General features: G+C 31.2%; 1 protein-coding gene across 2 annotated transcripts in view; it reads right to left on the bottom strand.

Moving 5' to 3' along the window:
- The window catches only part of LOC143190275 (uncharacterized), a 623,078-nt gene that overhangs the window by 72,958 nt on the left and 532,484 nt on the right, over positions 1-17,636 (bottom strand). For both annotated transcript variants that reach the window (XR_013004201.1, XM_076394480.1), the window contains exon 7: positions 2,451-2,693. Coding sequence is in view for 1 of the 2 variants with exons in the window: in XM_076394480.1 (XP_076250595.1) it covers positions 2,451-2,693 (243 nt within the window). In the remaining variant the exon portion in view is untranslated. The remainder of the gene's footprint in view (positions 1-2,450; positions 2,694-17,636) is intronic.

The raw sequence follows: 17,636 nt of genomic DNA, 5'->3' as shown, positions 1-17,636 counted from the left end.
TAACCTAACCTAATAAAATATCAATTTTTTATATATTATTGAGTTACTCAGTATATACTGGCGCTAATATAGGAATTCTCGAAATTGTATCTGCACTGCTTTTCTTATTTGACATTAAAAAACCTGCTGTCCATGACCATCAAGTAGTTTTAAAAATGTATAGTAATGAGGTTGCTAATTATCAGATCTATTTTCCATGATTAAAAGGTGGTAATTTTTATTAGAAAGAATGACATGAATGACCAAAAAAGCGTGAAAACTAGACAGAAATCCAGCATTGTCATTGTCTTAAATATTTTTAGATTAATTATTATTTGGTATAACAATTTTCAAATTAGAAGTTAATGGCCTGTTTCGAGATATTTAGATATAATAGGAAATATCCGAAGAGAGGAAGAATGGCTACAATTTGATTAAAACAGATATTTCGATTGATTTCCACATCAATATTTAATTGCTTGTCAGACAAGCAAAGAAGTGTTTGCTGGGCCGCACTGCGACTGATGGTGAGAAGTGGATCCGCAACAATAATTCCATAAAATTGGCTTTACACAAAAGAACAAAAATACATTGGAATAATTGTGAAGGGTAGACTGTTACGTATCGAACAGAATGCTCCTACTGTACATCAGATATGGTTCCTTCAGATTAACATTTGTTCAGATCGAAGAAATATGGCTTGACTGTCAAACAGAAGCTGAGAGTACGAAAACGAATCGATGATTACACCTCCCCTAATACAATTAATCTTAACAGCTTAATAGCTCCAAATCTGTCCATGATAATTTTGTGTTGCAATCACATGACGCGTGACTGATTCCTCAAGCAAATTCAGACAAATACCTCGGAATATATCTCGGTGGTAGGTTAAACTGGAAAGATCACATTAGATAAGAAGTAGAGTAGATTGGACATAAAATCAAATAATTGTACTGTCTAATTGGAAAATTCTTTCAACTTGATCTAAAATCAAAGTGATTGATTTCATTAAGACGTTAAAACATCAGGCAATCTAAAGCTTCCAAAACAAAGTTCTACGATCAATTATCAATGCTTATCGTTATGTAACTAAAAAAAGGGCTGCCCAATGATCCCTAAGTTGAATGATCTTATGAACTGGCCCAAGATTTCGCCTTAAGACATGAAATAGTGTTGCTAAATCATAGCAACGTGCAGGAAATCTGAAGATTAAAGCGAACTAAACCACATGAACTTGTATAGTGTATAAATGTATTCTTAAGTTTAATATAAGTAGCTTAATTTTATTTTAATATGTCATTTTAAGTATTTTTAATTTTTATTATATTAATGCAAGTACAATACAACAGTAGTAATAAATTCTTTTGCAAATAAGATTCATGTTATAGATTTCTAGTTGTTCCAATATTTATCGGATTAGTTCGTGTCATATCGTTATTAGCAATTATTGATATATTTTATTGATTTCAACGTATTTTCCAATGTTAACTATACATTTCCCCATCACTCAAGAAGCAGAACAGTATTGTCTAAAATTAACATCTTCGGTTTGTGTGAACCCGATCAGATATACTGAAGAAGAAAGCAACAAATGATTGAAGAGTTTCAGATAGGTCGGCAATCAACAGTTTGCTTATTTAGTTAAATAGCAATTCCGAAAGTGACAGTGATTGAATGAAAGTTTCCAGATGTGAGATTATGGTCTAATGCTGACAGTTATCTAGACAGGGTGATGGCAGTGGGAACGAACAGAGGTATAATATTTATATAGGGTAGCATAGCTATGTGTGTTCAAAACATACATGAGCATTTGGTTAAAACATATGAGGAGAATATTACTAACTCTTCATTGAAGAGAATTCATTGATTATACCTAGTTTAATAAAAAAAATATACATACATGTAGTAACAGAATAAAACTTGACAAGGAGGACTTGACAAAGAAATACTGCACCGAAGGAAACATAAACTGAACATAAGTTGTAAATATGCTCTTTAATGAAAGTAAAATACATTACTTAGATATACAATTGTGGATTAGGATGTGGAAGATCAGGCCTACAGAGGATAACACTACATGAAAAATCCGCCAAGAACTGTACCTCATAACTGGAATGGCATGGAAAGGAGTTCAATGTAAATATAATTAAACACAACCCTAACCTACAAACTATTATGATTGAATAGTTAATTGTAGTTAAGCCCTACGATTACATGCATTAGATATACTATAATGTTAAAATAAATTAAATTTTATACCGTTATTTTTGCTTCATTATTTTATTTATATTTGAATTCTGTTATATGTCAAAAATATGAGCTAAAACTTAGAGTTGATGCAGCAACATTGCGACGTTTTAACGCTACCAATTTAGATGACGCGAGCTCAATCTTTTATTAAACAGGCTAAATGTATGAATCTCTGCAATACACTCGTTGTAATTAATTGCGAAAAAAACTGAACAAATTACCTCTTCTTAATGTCATGGTTCTGCTGCCTTCGGTGGCACTGAACAATCCATTACAGGTGGCGTCCCCACTCTGGGCCACCCTATAATCGACTCCGTCTGAATTCTCCGAGGAGGGGGTGGTTTTCTCGTAAACGAAACATCTGAACCGGTCCTCGTTGGACGTGACATGATGATGATGGATCTGACCGACCAAGTAGCGTACGCTGCCCTCTTTCCAAGATGCCAGGCACTGAAGTTCCTCAACTGAAAAAGACATAATCGGTGATTAATTAAAGGTATATTTTGATGACAAATTAAATCAGTCAACTGCATATATGGGGGGTGAGTAGATACAAGCTAGACATAGCAATTCTAATCGTTAGTAAAGTGTTACATTTTATAAATAAGGCTTTAAAAACTTCTGAGGGTTTGGTATTTTGTAAAAATTTTATTGAAAAATGTTACCAGTAATAATTGAATTTGGATGTCTTCACCAATGATAAGGTAGGTACTTCACCAATAATAAGGTACACAAGATAATGGTAAAAGATAGCTTCGTGGTTACTAACATTGTGTATATTTGAAGCGATACTATAATAAATATTTTAAGGCATTTTTGTATGCGTGTATTTGAGCGTATCCCAGCATGCTTTACATTCACAACAGGCTAGATGAAAAACTATTTTATGACAATTCTACGTATACTCTATCCAAAGAAGTCTTGTATTGCAATAGTCTATTGCAATTTGTAAATTCGTTTTATAATAAGACACTATTTCGCTTCTCATTTTATTCTAGTTAAAAAGAGACGCAATGCTGACTGATATGTTCGAACGTGTAACCGAACTAACCTGCCATAGTCATCTGGTTGTCAAACGTACGCAAAATTCTTCAGAACAACAGTGATAAGAGGTTATAAACCGGCAAACGTTATTTTAATGCTTTGCTTGTTTTGATAAATTTCAAATCGCTGCTTATTATTACTCTGATTGAAAATTCCGAAGCCAGACAGAACCGATTACGTCTCGAATCAGTTACTTTGAACAGGAGCCAGATATTGGAGGCCCCTTTTGTCAGTAAAATTCGTTACGGGCGTAAGCATTTTTACTGCAAATTCTTAATTTGCTGCGATTTTGGTTGAAAATATTTTTAGCGAGTTGCAGCTGCATTAACTATTAGTATGGACACTAAAATATCTCAAAGAATGAAAAATATAATCTTGAATTCAGTAAAAAAAACCGTCCAAAAAAAAGCGAGTGACGAATCAAGATCAGCTTGATGTTAGCTCTATCAGACAATAAGTATACGAAATTATTTCTGTATCTCTGTTTAGTTATTTTATTCAGATTAGAATTTCGTTGTATGTTAACGCTAAACTAAACTAACACTCAGAGTTAACATGGCAACATTCCGACATTTTGACATCACAAATTCAGATGAAGTACGTATAAAACTGCGTTACGTTACCTTGGATTGAATATATTTTGCTCTATCCAGAATTAAAGTTATTTCGGTAAAAAATGGATTTGACGACGTGACATAGTTATTTTGATAGCACTTTACGCTTTGTATGAGCACAGGTCTTATTTATAAAACATTTTAATAATTTTGCGTTATAATTAGACATTATAAGATGTATCAATAATATTAGGATACCTAATGTATTTACATATCGCTAAAAAATCCAAACAAGTTGTGTATTTTCGTTCCAAGACAGATAATTGTTAGAAAATGTGGTTAAAACCGACAAGGCTCGAACCAGTCGTTATTGTTATTGTTGTGATTTTTGTATAGCAATAAAACTATTCTAATGTATGTGTTTAATATTTTAAGTACTTTTAATTACATACAAAGTGTAATTAACATAATATCGAGGTAAATAACATTGTTGATAACATTTGAGTTTAAACATCGCTTATTTGGTTCATTGTGTAAACGAAAATGTTGCTCTTCTTTCAGTTGTTTTCATCACATAATATGGAAAAATATATTAATATAATAAGGTAAGCTTGGTTTTATAAGTGTGCATGAAATCAGTATATATTTCTAAAAGATTCAATTATCAACCAAACAGAAGAGCATGGGCTTTTAACTGAACTCACTGACCATTGCGATATCAAGATTATTTGAAATTATTTATCTGATTTGATTTCACTTTGGATTTCATAGTCACTAATCGACAATCGAGCAATTGCACACAGTAGCGGTTGTTGAAAATGCATGGGAAGAAAAGAAATTTGCATTGCAATGAAATGACAAAAACATTATTTTACATGACAGATATCCGATTCCGTAAGCAAAATCAGCTAAGTATGTCGGAATACATCTCGATAATAGGTTAAAGTGGAGATATCAGCTGCAAAGTCAAGGAACTGTACTGGTTAGTCGGAAGATACTTTCAAATTTATCTAAAATTAAAGAGACTGCATTATCAGTCAATCATAAAATCAATGGGGTTTGCACTAAAAGATTAAACGAATTAGTAATCCAACGTACCCAAAACTAATTTCTACAATTAATTACCGATGCTTATCGCTACGTATCCAACGAAGAGCTGAACGATGACCTGGAAATCAAATGGATACACGAAGTAATCCAAGATTTCGTCTTAAAATATCTACAATTAATTTATTACTACTTTTCCTATGTACTTGGATTAATTAACAAGCAAGACGAGTGCGAGAAAATACATCAGTATGTATTCCTCAATTATAAAATTATAATTATTTATTAATTATTAACTTATAGCTATAGTTTACACTAATAATACCCACTAAATGTTTACACAAGTTCGTATGGTTTTGTTCGTTTCAATCTCCTGACATCCTGCGCGCTGTCCAGCAGTATTATTTCGTGTTTCAAGGCGAAATCCTGCACAACTTCGCAAATCCATTTGATTTCCAAGTTCTTCATTGGTTACATAGCGATAGGCATTGGTAATCAATCGAAGAACCTTGTTTTGACAGCGCTGTATGACTAACTGATTTGAATTTTTAGTGCAACCCCATATTTGCACCCCATAGGACAAAATTGGCTTTATAATTGTATTGTAGATCAACCTCTTTGATTTTAGATCAAGTTGAGAGTATCTTCCGACTAACCAGTATAGTTGTTTTATTTTGGTTTTAATGTGTTTTGCTTTTTGTCTGACGTGATAATCTTAAAATATAAAATAAGATTGCTAAATCACAGAAACGTGTAAGCAATACAGCTACCGGACAACACGCCGGAAATCAGGAGACCGAAGAGAACCTAACCACACGAACTTGTTTCTCAATAGCGTATAACTATATTCTTATCTTTAGTTTAAGTACGTTAGTTTCATTTTAATTCGGGAAATACATACTGATGTATCTATCGCGTACACGCCTTGCTTGTATATTAATTCAAATACAACAGAACAGTAGTAATAAATTAATTTGTAAATTGTGATCGTACAAAGCATATCTAATGTAAGCTGTAAATGATTAAAAACCCCTAATTACAAAATTATTGAATGAGAGACATTTTTAAAGATTTGTTCGAACATCTAGTTTTTCCTCATTAACTTTTAGTAGACGATTAAAAAATGTAGATAGAAACATTGTTCATTAAAAGCTTTTTTGTTGCCATGTGAAAACCTAATGCGCCGCCAACTGTATGAATCGATAGTTAAAGTTTCGAAAAAATGTTTTCGGAAAACACATGGCAAAACTAATGGCGGTAGTTGGTGGAAAATGGAAAATCGATGGAACGCCACGCCATTGAAAATTAACCCATATTTTCGGGGAATTTATTTAGCGGCTATGGTCCGTCGTTAGCCGCGTTATCGTTCCCGCTCTAAAGCACTTTTTACCGCCCAATAAAATATTTATAACGTTCTGGAAGTTGGACCGGCCGCTTAAAACCGTATACTTACTTACGCTGAGTGGCGATCATATTGATAAGTACAACTTTAAACAAAGCCCCTGCATATTTTATAAATCAGCTTGTAAATTTAATGCTATGATAAATATGTCTCTTTTAACAGTGAATCTCGCAACACAGAAAATATTTTATGCAAGTGTAAAAGGGAGTTCTATCAAGCGCCAAGTTGTTTTGAAAACGTTCATCAATTTACTATGTGTACTTTATTAGAATTTTATAATATAATATTATTGCACAACATAAGACGATTTCAACTTTCCGTTTATGTAGTAATAATAGCAGATAATTTCAAGAAAATGTAAACATTTATTTATTCAAAATATATGTCATTGATTCAAAGTAAAAAAACAAACTGTTTGTCCTTTGAGAATAACCATTCATCAAGCCATTTCCTGGCTTGATCAAAATTGGCGAAGTACTGCTCTGCAATCGAGTATCGCATTGATGCAAGAAGTTGATAGTTGGACGATGAGAAATCTATAAAGTTTATGAAGTTAGATGGGTGTGATAATATGACCCATTCGAGAGCTTTAAACACTTTCTTCACCGGTTTTGCTTAATGATACCTCGATTTATCGTTCTGTAAAATCACTTTACTGTGCCTTTGGGATCATTTGGGCATTTTTCCATCAATGTATGCTTCAACTTCATAATTTCTTTCTAGCGTATTAAGGGAGAAGTATACACTTTCCACCAATTGTGGACTGATGATGATCATAATAATGTTAGTAAATAACTGCTATAACAGTTTGCATCTTGGAATGATTCTAATAAAATTAATACTAATGATTTTTTATTATTATTGACAACAAATATTTGGGTATTCTTGAAGAATTATTTGTGTGTTCATTGTATTCTGTTCAAATTCAATTTGAGTTCTATGGAATATTATTATTTTATCAAATTTCATTTATAAAATAGAACAAACTCATATAAAAATTCTAGTGGAAGTATTATGTATCGCATAAGGCAACAAACAAAGTAATTTTCTTGCTGAATTTTAGGTAAAATATGTGCTGAATGGGTCCTACACTCAAAAAGGTAATAATTTTGCTAAATTATTCTAAATTAATCACTAAATATAAGAAATCGGTTTGCTACAGTTATTTTGAATCGAAATATTTATTACTTATAATTGACCAAGAAATTGTTAATATCAGTTCCTTGAATACAGTAATTGTTTTCGTAAACTACCGTCATAGTGGTATAATATTAGGCTCATATTATCATTGAATAAATTGTAGGTAATGATTTGAAGGGAAAGATTCAGCTTTGTATTATGATATAATCAAAGTAATATATCCTCACTCAAAAATTCTAAAAATAATGATGAATTAATTGACACCTATGTCACATTATATGTTATTAGCCTGATTTAAGTCTCCTTCCTAGAAAAGATAATATCAGTTCCAGTAATGCGTTTGATTTTCTTCCTGATGATACAATTTTTTGGAACAAAATATGGCTTTTCTTATCATACAATAAAACAAACAGTTATTAACAATAACTTCTTTTTATTACTATTTTTAATATATAGATAAAAATAGTTAGTGTTAAATATTCATGACTGCTCGACTATTTCCATTTAATATTGTGTTATGTCGTTTTTCTTATTAGAAAATTTAGACGTGAACAGTGTCTGTTCGTTGGCACCATAAAATCGAATTATTTGCGAATATTCCTCACTTCGATAGCGATGTCTGCACAATCTTCAAGTCTAGAATTAATTAAAATGTTTACATAACCAGCGGGGTGACTGCTTTTAAAAGGGATTAAAATGTCATCGTTGTCGGGCCGTTATATATATATATATATATATATATATATATATATATATATAATTTAATTATATATATATATATATATATAATATAATTATATATATATATATATATAATATAATTATATATATATATATATATATATATATATATATAATATAATTATATATTTAAAATATAATAGCATGTTTATTTTACTGTTTTAATATTTTATATTTTTGGTATTTTTAAGCTCGTGTAAGAAGAATTAGAACAAGAGATGGCGTGGGGAGGTGAGAGAAAAACCTGAAGATGGCGGATGAGATTCCGCCGAAACGTTGTTAAAATATTAATGGTTCTAGGAGCAATGAAAGGACTTCTGAACTTATTTGTATTAAGTTTATTCATACGTATATCAAAAATTCCAGTCAATACATCATATATCACAGATATAATGTATTGTAATTTCTCAACATATTTGTATTAAGTTTATTTGTATGGACATCAAATACTACGAATAATTGATTGAGTATGGTGAAGCAATATAACAAAAAATATGTTTTTCATTATTACTCACTTATAAAATGTTAATTTATTTTTATATATAATATAAAAATACTGTAAACCAAATATTAAAAAAATTATGGGAGCTTACAATAATAACTCACTTTCATTTTCTAGTGGCGGTACGTTCTTTTTGAGTAGATTCATAGATGTCAAATTTATAACAAATTATTTTCAACCAAATCAAATAAGAATCAATATATGCCAAAATTTCTCCCCAAAATAGGAGCAGATCTCAAAAAAGAAAAGAAACAAAAGTTACTCTTGCTCTGTCGGAAGTACTTAATTCATTAATGAGGTTTGTCAATCAAGAAAAGTACCAAAAATAGCAGTAGGGAATGTTTTTATTGTTGTTGATTGATATAGATATTATTATATGAGTATTTTCATAGCTTTCATATATATATATATATATATATATATATATATATATATATATATATATATATATATATAAATATATATATAATTGATATGAAGGCGAAACATTAACGTTACAAGGCGTGAATTCCTAACTATATAAACTAATCTGTTGAAAAATGCCTCAACCATTCTGTTCATCAACTATCCGTCTGCACCCAACCTGCAGGTATCGCTGGCGCACCCCGAATAACAAGATCGCGAGGACGTTGCTGAAAAATATCCTCCCCCGGTCCGATTTAAACTTCCTGACCATAACTGATATTTATGCACGCCGCTCGGTTAGAACACCCACAGGTTCCCGCCCGTCGCCTGGGGACCGGCCATAAAATATTTCGCCCGAAGCTGAAGCTTAAGCAGAAATTTGTTTAGGTTCGTGCACTGAATTACCGACTTGCACAACTGACATAATTCAATTGTTCGCGGGTGCTATTTTATAATTAATTATTAGCTTATTAGTCATATTATTTCTTAACTAAAAAGTAGTGTTGGGAACTATAGACTGAAATCGACTGTTTAGTAATTGACTACTGTTTACTATAGACTGTTTCAGTCGTTATTTTTGGTTCGACTGATCTAATTATTTCTTGCCAGTGACTGTTTCAGTGGACTGTTTTCAGTCACTATTTTCGGTCCGATTGATTTTGTTACTATTTACTATCGACTATTTTAGTCATTAACTCATAGTTACTATTTTTAGTTCTACTGGTGAAACTCCGACTGATTTTTAATATAGTGGCTCTGTCGTCCTAGCCGCGGCCTTGACAAAAATGTACCCAATTTTTGCTCACATAGATTTATATATAATAAATATTTATATGTATATAGTATTGTTTTTTCTTTGGTAGTTTGCTTGTAACTAGAAATATATTGTATATGAGAATAGCAGATCTTTTTCAGGATTATTAATGTAATAGGATAAAAAGTTAAAAATTGTAAATGATAAATAGTAGAATACTTTTAATTGATTTTGTGACAACAGTAGGTATTATTTCGATTACTCTCTAGATTTTTGTTAAAAATATGGGATTAAAAAAAGGATTAAAAAAGCTCAAGTAGTTATTGTGTGATCATTTCTAATTATGTCATGAATTTTTTTATGATTAGGTATATATTTAATTTTTGTTTAGTATTTATGGATATTGTAGATATTTAGTTTTTAGTTTATGTTTAAGCTCTATTGCATTGTATATATTTTTAATAGTATATTATTTAAAAATAGCAATTAATATATTAAAATACAGTAAGACATTTGTGGAGTGTTATTGTATTCCACAGAAAAATTCAATTCCTTTTTAGAGGTCCACAGAATATTCAAATATAAAAATAATTGTACTTCGTTTACAATGAAATAAGTAACATCAGTCCTTTCCTCTCTCACAATTTATACAGAAAAGGGTTCGTACTTCTTGGTCTGACATCACGAATTAAAAATACAGTGGAGCAGTCATTTTAATCACTAGTTTTCATCATTTTTCATAATCATAAGTTTTTTCGCTAGTTTTATGACTATCGACTGTTTCGACTGTTTTTGGACTACCGATTGTTTCGACTGTTCTCAGTCGGTAGTTCCCAACGCTTTTGAAAGTTTTTTTGCAACATATACGATTATTGTGTTATAATCATAATTTCCATCAGGAAGTATAGTCTATGCAAAGTTGCTATGAACATATATCATTATACGTACGTTATTAAAAAGCTATCTGATGTATTCGAACGTGCAACCGAATCAGCCTATGAAAATCGCCCGCTTGTCAAATGTCTGCAAAATTCTTCAAAACATTAGTGATAATAATTCCTGGTTATAGACTGATAAATGTTGTTTTGGCGTTTTGCTTATTTTGACAAATTTCAAATTGCTGGTTTTATCATTCTGAGTGAAAATGCCGAAGAGTCAAGAACATATAACTAAATACCTCCAAATACATCTCAATATTAGGCTTAATTAGAAGGCTCATGTTAGTGAGCAGAGTGGCTTAGACTCAAAGTCAATCAACTGTACTGGTTAGTCGAAAGATACCCTCAACTTGACCTAAAATCAAAGAGATTGATTTAACAGTCAATTATAGAGGGCATTTGGAACCATGGGTTGTATTTAAATATCAAACTGATTAGTAATCCAACGGACCTGAAACAACGTTCTACGATTAATTAGCAATCGCTACGTAACCAACGAAGAGTTGCATGATGATCTCGGAAATCAAATGGATATAGGAACTGATCTAAGATTTCGTCTTAAAACATCAAGTAAGGATGCTAAATCGTAGCAACGTGCAAGTTTATTTTAGTCTAGGATATACATACTGAAATATTAATGCCGTACTCGCCCTAGTTCAGAGCAGTAGTAATAAATAAATTTGTAAATTAAGACTGTACTAAGCATATCTAATGTAATATGTAATTATTAAAAAAAAAACCATATTTAACAACCATTTCCATCCAAAATAATTCAATAATATACATTTAAAATTCCCCTATATCTTATACTCTCTTTTCTTTATATCCTACATCAAGAAAATCTACCAAACCTAATTCTTCCCGGGAATAAAATACACTTTTGAAATTCAAACCAGCGAAATTATAAAATGGCCGCCTAATTCCGAGAGCTCACGTCAGAGCGAGCAACGACGACCCGGTGCATACCACAAAAGAAAGAAAGCGGACTGTCAAATATAAAAGAAATCTAATTTTCCCTGCTCTGTCCCATTAATCATTACCAAAAAATATTCCTGCAACAACAACAACAGCGACAACGACAAAGCAAATACGATCCCGAATAAAAACCTCAAAATTCATAAAGGATCCCGACGCAGCATCTACAAATATTTAAATGGAATCCGTTTGTTTCCTAAACGAACTGAAACGAAATACAAAATCGAATTAGAAACGCGGATGATATAAAGGATCTCGATAACAAACGAAATCTTACAAAGAATTGTACCGTTAATAAGGTTGACTTGAGAGTTTTTCGTAATATTTATAGTTTTGTCAAGCAAATTAAATTATTTTAGTCTATATTGTTTGATTATAAGGAACGTATTATAAGGCTATGTATCTATTATTAGTTTTAATTTTTATATTATTATTCATTATGAAAATCTGATATATTATTGATAAAATAGATTGCTAGCCATTATGTTATTTTTTCAATATTTCAATCAGTACTTCTCATTAATGAAGAGAAATGTCTCTTAGCCACAACAATTTTCACAATTACCAATGAATATAAAAACACTAGCGTTGGAAACCAAAAGGACTATCGACTGTCTAGTAATTGACAACTGTTTACTATGAACTATTTCCTTCCTGTTTTTCTTAGTAATATAACAAAACAATGTACATTATTATATCAGTATATAAGAACTCAATTTTTGAATATTATTTATTAATGTAATGTATCTTGGCAACTATTAGATATTTCTTTAATTAACTCTGTCTCTCGATGCTTGTTCAATAGCTTTGAATGTTAATGTGTTCTTTCATTGAAGTTTTAACGAATAGTAACCTTAAATTGTTACTTATTAACGATAAATACAATCATTACTTTATATAAAGAGACACAAATATGACACAAATATTTAGGGGTAATTACTCACGTATGGCAGGATGAAAGAAAAGCAAAACATATCGGGAAACCATATTAGAATTATGCCTGCTATTAAGCCTACCCACTGGCAAGTAATCAACTTAAAGACCATCCCAGAAGATATTCGGTCTTACCCAGCTTGGTTACTAACCTGACTGGGACCGTTTTCCTTGTCGGATTTTACACTCTTGCCTAGGAAAATCACACTTATTAAACAAACACAAACTTAAATTCACGACCATGTCCCAGCAGGATTCGGACCCGCGACTATCGCAACATTAGGCTGACCGTCCTGTCGTCTTTACCACTGCGCCAACTAAAGCGGCAAGTTATTATTTTTGATAAATAATCACAGATACTAACATAAATGAAAATTGATATGTTATTTTTTGATATATTTTTTGAACCTTCGCCTTCCTCCAATACTAAAAAAAATGTTAACGATAATGGACTAGAATGATATAGAATAGTAATATAGTAATATCCTACTCAAAACTTTTTCTGTTCTTTCAAATTTTGGAGCTGTTTTACATAAAGTGTGAAGAATTTAATACAAATAGATATTTGCATATTTTTCTACCAATACATCAGTAAATATCAACGCAACTGATTATAAACTCTCTAAAAAATATTGATTCCTAACATGATAGGGTTGGTTCGTATATTTGAGTTGATTACACCAAATATTAATAAGTCTTTTAGAAATATGCTTTATAACTGACAAAGTGCTTTTTTGGGCCTATTATACCTATTATACCTCGATTCCATTTTTATTTTATAAACAACTAAATACTACTTCTGATTTTGAGACTTATTCCTAATAAGGAAAATAATTAAATGGACTCAAACGACATACAAAGAAAGAAATTAATTAAAATTTGAGGTTGTACACTTATTATATTAACAGTTTATAACAGTTAAACTAAATAGTTTATATAATAAAATATGATGATTCCGTAAACTCCTCATCATCTACATTTAATTTGCAGTTTTTTTATGATAATAAAAATAGTCAATTCGTCGATTAAATGAAACGCGTGTTCATCAGATGTTTTATTAGGTTTTATGACGAAACTATGGCTGTCAGATGACATCCGATCTAATGTTATTTTGAAAATATTGACTAAATGGTAGTTCTGATTAAATAAAATAGTTCTTGGAGAATCGTTCACTCCATTGATTCATTATTTCAACAAATATGAATACTACCTAAAAACTTTTATGATATAATATACATTAAACATAAAATTAGCCAAGTATTCATTAAACAATTAATCGAATGTTAGGCAGGAAGCGGTTAGAATCATTGCCCATCCCATAAACTAATAAGGTGATTCTGGTAGTGGGGGCAACTGCGGCAAATTTAATGTTTCATTGACAGAATATAACCAAGTAGATTCACAGCTGTATGCCTCCTATTGTAACTGATTTGTTGGCAATATAAAATATTTCCGGATAGTGGTAGAATGCTGCCCTTTTCCCAGATCACAGCAGATTACTCAGTCTGCGAAAATGTTATCTTATGGGGGGTACAGATATGAAGCGAATGATTTGAACATGGCACTCTGTTCATAGTCTTTTCTGATGATGGAAATTATTATTTAATGGTTTTCAACTTTCGGAGTGAAAGCACGTGTTTTTTTATAACCATACTTTTCAGAATGACTTAATAAAATGGCTTGTGAATCACTTTTCGACGGTATATGTACATGTGTTCTGTCTGCAATAAACGTTTCTTTCTGAAAAGAAACGTTTATTGCTGTACCGTATGGGCATTTATTAACGATCAACGATTATAACATATGTACAGGTACAAATATATATTAGTTATATGTTATTGACTAATTTAGAAACAACGGTCAAGTAGTATGAAAAAATACAAGACGACGATTAATATGGAGACTACAAGATGATTCGGGTGGAAGAGCCACAGTCTATATAAAAAACCATTATGTTAGTATCTTTTAAAACAACAAACTAAAAAATAAACTTTCTAATAAGCACATTGCGACATTCATTGGAGAAAATGGAGGAGTAGCATACTGATACCTCAGTGATGTGATAATTGCCAGCTCAAGAATAACATAAGAAAGTGACACTCTTCTAATATTTGTTTTATTTAATGGATCTTGCTCTATATTTTACCTCAAAAATATGCTAGTCTCAATGACCTTTTTGACTAAATATAAAACTAGAACAAAACTAGGAATGAAACTAGAAATATAAATAGAAATGATGGAAATGAAGGTAAGAAACGAATCGCTAAGTTAAGAAAGATATGTTGAGTGCAGTGTCGTCAATTGTTTTATGAATTAAATAAAATTAGTAGTAGTATGATATGATAGTGTTTCAACCTTTTTCTATTGCTATATGTTTTTTTTTGTTCTGACCTAAAACCAGGTGTTGGAATGCATGACGCATACCTGGTCGCGACGACTTGCCCTGGAGTGAGAAGTTGGACCGGGTTATGTGGGACTGCCTCTGGGCTTGACATTGCTATATGTGGAATTTGATAAATTTTCATATACGTTTGTAAAAAATAACATATTGAAAAATAATAATCCAACAATATTAAGAAAACTTAGTTTACATGTTTATTTTAGATTTATGAACAAAAATGTTTAATATGTTATTTCGTGTTTCAAAAACACCATTCCACCAACACTTTAATTTCAATCTTTCATGTTTTTAACAACACAACAGGTGCACCTGGAGTCCTGAAATTTGGCGTGGTTAAGGCTTACAAAGAGCTTTAATGAGCTCAAGGAGCCAGTAATAACCGTCAGATCGGTCACAAAATAAACAAACAAATATTTTAGGCTTTAGGCGAAACTCTGCCAGGTCCAATTCTTATAGGATAGGTTATTTCACACAAATCAATAATAGATGTTATAGAGTTAAAATCAAAATTTAACAATGTTGTAACGCAAAATGACGGCAGTAATTTTTAATCGGAATATAAATACGTAAATTTTTCAATCGAACAAATACTAAAGCGGAAACTGAGTGCGTTAACGTTATTATTAAACCAAGTTATTTAACTTTAAGCAGTGTCGTTTAATATTTTGTATTCCTCTAGGATATTCCCGTATTATAATAAAGATGTACTGGAATATTGCAGCCAATAAATAAATTAATTTGTACCCTAAGAATTCAAATGAATGAATTTAAAGTATCTTAACAATTATAAACTAGCTAGACTTTTAATTCCCTATCTAGTGGGCTGTTGTTAGTATTACGTATTACGGGGCCTAAGACTATGTAGAAAGCAGTAGATAAACCAAAGCCATAGAGCTATCTACAACGGTGAGATTAAATAGTGCAAAAATTAATACAAATAACAATACAATCTTATTTAAAAATATAGATAAAGAAAATATTCTTTTAATCGGCCCAGATATATTATTTTTGCAATATACATTATAGGTTATAAATATTGATAAAAGATAAGGACTATCTAAAATTATGAAAATATGCAGCAGCTATTATGTGTTATAAATAGATAGAAATATGAATTACTAACAATAAATTGGAAACATTTTAAAGCATAGATTATTCATTGAAATATTAAGGTATTTAATAATAAATATTATAAGATGTTAGACTATGCCATTTTATGGTTTGAATATTGTTTTAATTATTTGGATTATCTCCTTTATAAACCTAGTCAATAATTTAATAATTGTAAATACATTCCATTAAAATAAATTACCTAATTGTCTTCGTTATTGTTTTAATACACATGCTAAAATAAATTAACAATTTCAACATTGTTTTATTTATATGGTTCATTCTCTTGTTTAATACACAAATATGTATTACTTCATTTATTATTTCATATTTGTATTTCTAAAATAAAATTAAACAACTGATTATAGTTTCAAAATAATATTTATGATGATACTTTGTTATAATGTTCAGTGGTGTAGTAATTTAAACTTGTCAATAACAGGTCAATTGAAAAATCCCCGGCCTGACTCATAGATGACGCTAGTAGAACTAAATCTATACGTTTTTTAGTTAGCTCTAATCCTCAGAAAATGCGCGTATAAATTTGACAGCTGTCGGATTATTAGTTTGTAAATTATAGTATTTTGAGTGAAGCAACTTTTGTTATTGTGAAAAAAATGGATAAAAGGAATTTCGCGTGTGGATAAAATATTGTTTTTTCATGGGAAAAAATACAGTCGAAGAAAAAACTTTTCGAAGACACTGCCACAGAAAAATCAGCTAACAGGTATCGGTATGCTAAGTTTAGACGTGGTGAAATGAGCACCGAAAACGATGAACGCAATGGACGTCCAAAAGAGGTTGTTACCGACGAAAACATTAAAAAAAATCATAAAGTGATTTTGAGTGATCGTAAATTGAAACCGAATGAAATAGCAGACACTCTACAGATAAAAACTGAATGTGTACATGATATCGTTCACAAGTATTTGCGTATGAGAAAGCTCTGTGTAAAGTGTGTCGCGCGAGCTCACTTTTGGCTCACTCAAGCGTAAAAAAACCGAGTTTTTGCGTCGATATGTGACAATGGATTAAACACGGCTCCATTATTTCACTCCGAAGTCCAATCGACAGTCATCCGAGTGGACTGCACACGATGAACTAGCTCCAAAGCGTGGGAAAACGCAACAGTCGACTGGCAAGGTTATGGCGTCTATATTTTGGGATGCGCATGGAATAATTTTCCTTGAATACCTTGAGAAAGGAAGGACCATCAACAGCGACTATTACATAGCGTTATTGGGCCGTTTGAAGGACGAAATCGCCGTAAAACGGCCGCATTTGAAGAAAAAGAAAGTGCCGCCTCACCAGACAATGCACTGTGTCACGAGTCAGTGAAAACGATGAAAAAATCCATGAATTGAGCTTCGAATTGCTTCCTCATCCACCGTATTCTCCAGATCTGACCACCAGCGACCATTTTCTGTTCTCAGATCTCAAAAGAATGAGGAGAAGAGGTGA

This window comes from Rhynchophorus ferrugineus, unplaced genomic scaffold, assembly GCF_030347505.1.
Source record: "Rhynchophorus ferrugineus isolate W39M unplaced genomic scaffold, kcgeb_rfMv2 rfM2, whole genome shotgun sequence".
Lineage (NCBI taxonomy): Eukaryota > Metazoa > Arthropoda > Insecta > Coleoptera > Curculionidae > Rhynchophorus > Rhynchophorus ferrugineus.
The sequence above is the reverse complement of the archived record's forward strand: the minus strand, read 5'-3'. Positions and strand labels throughout refer to the sequence as shown.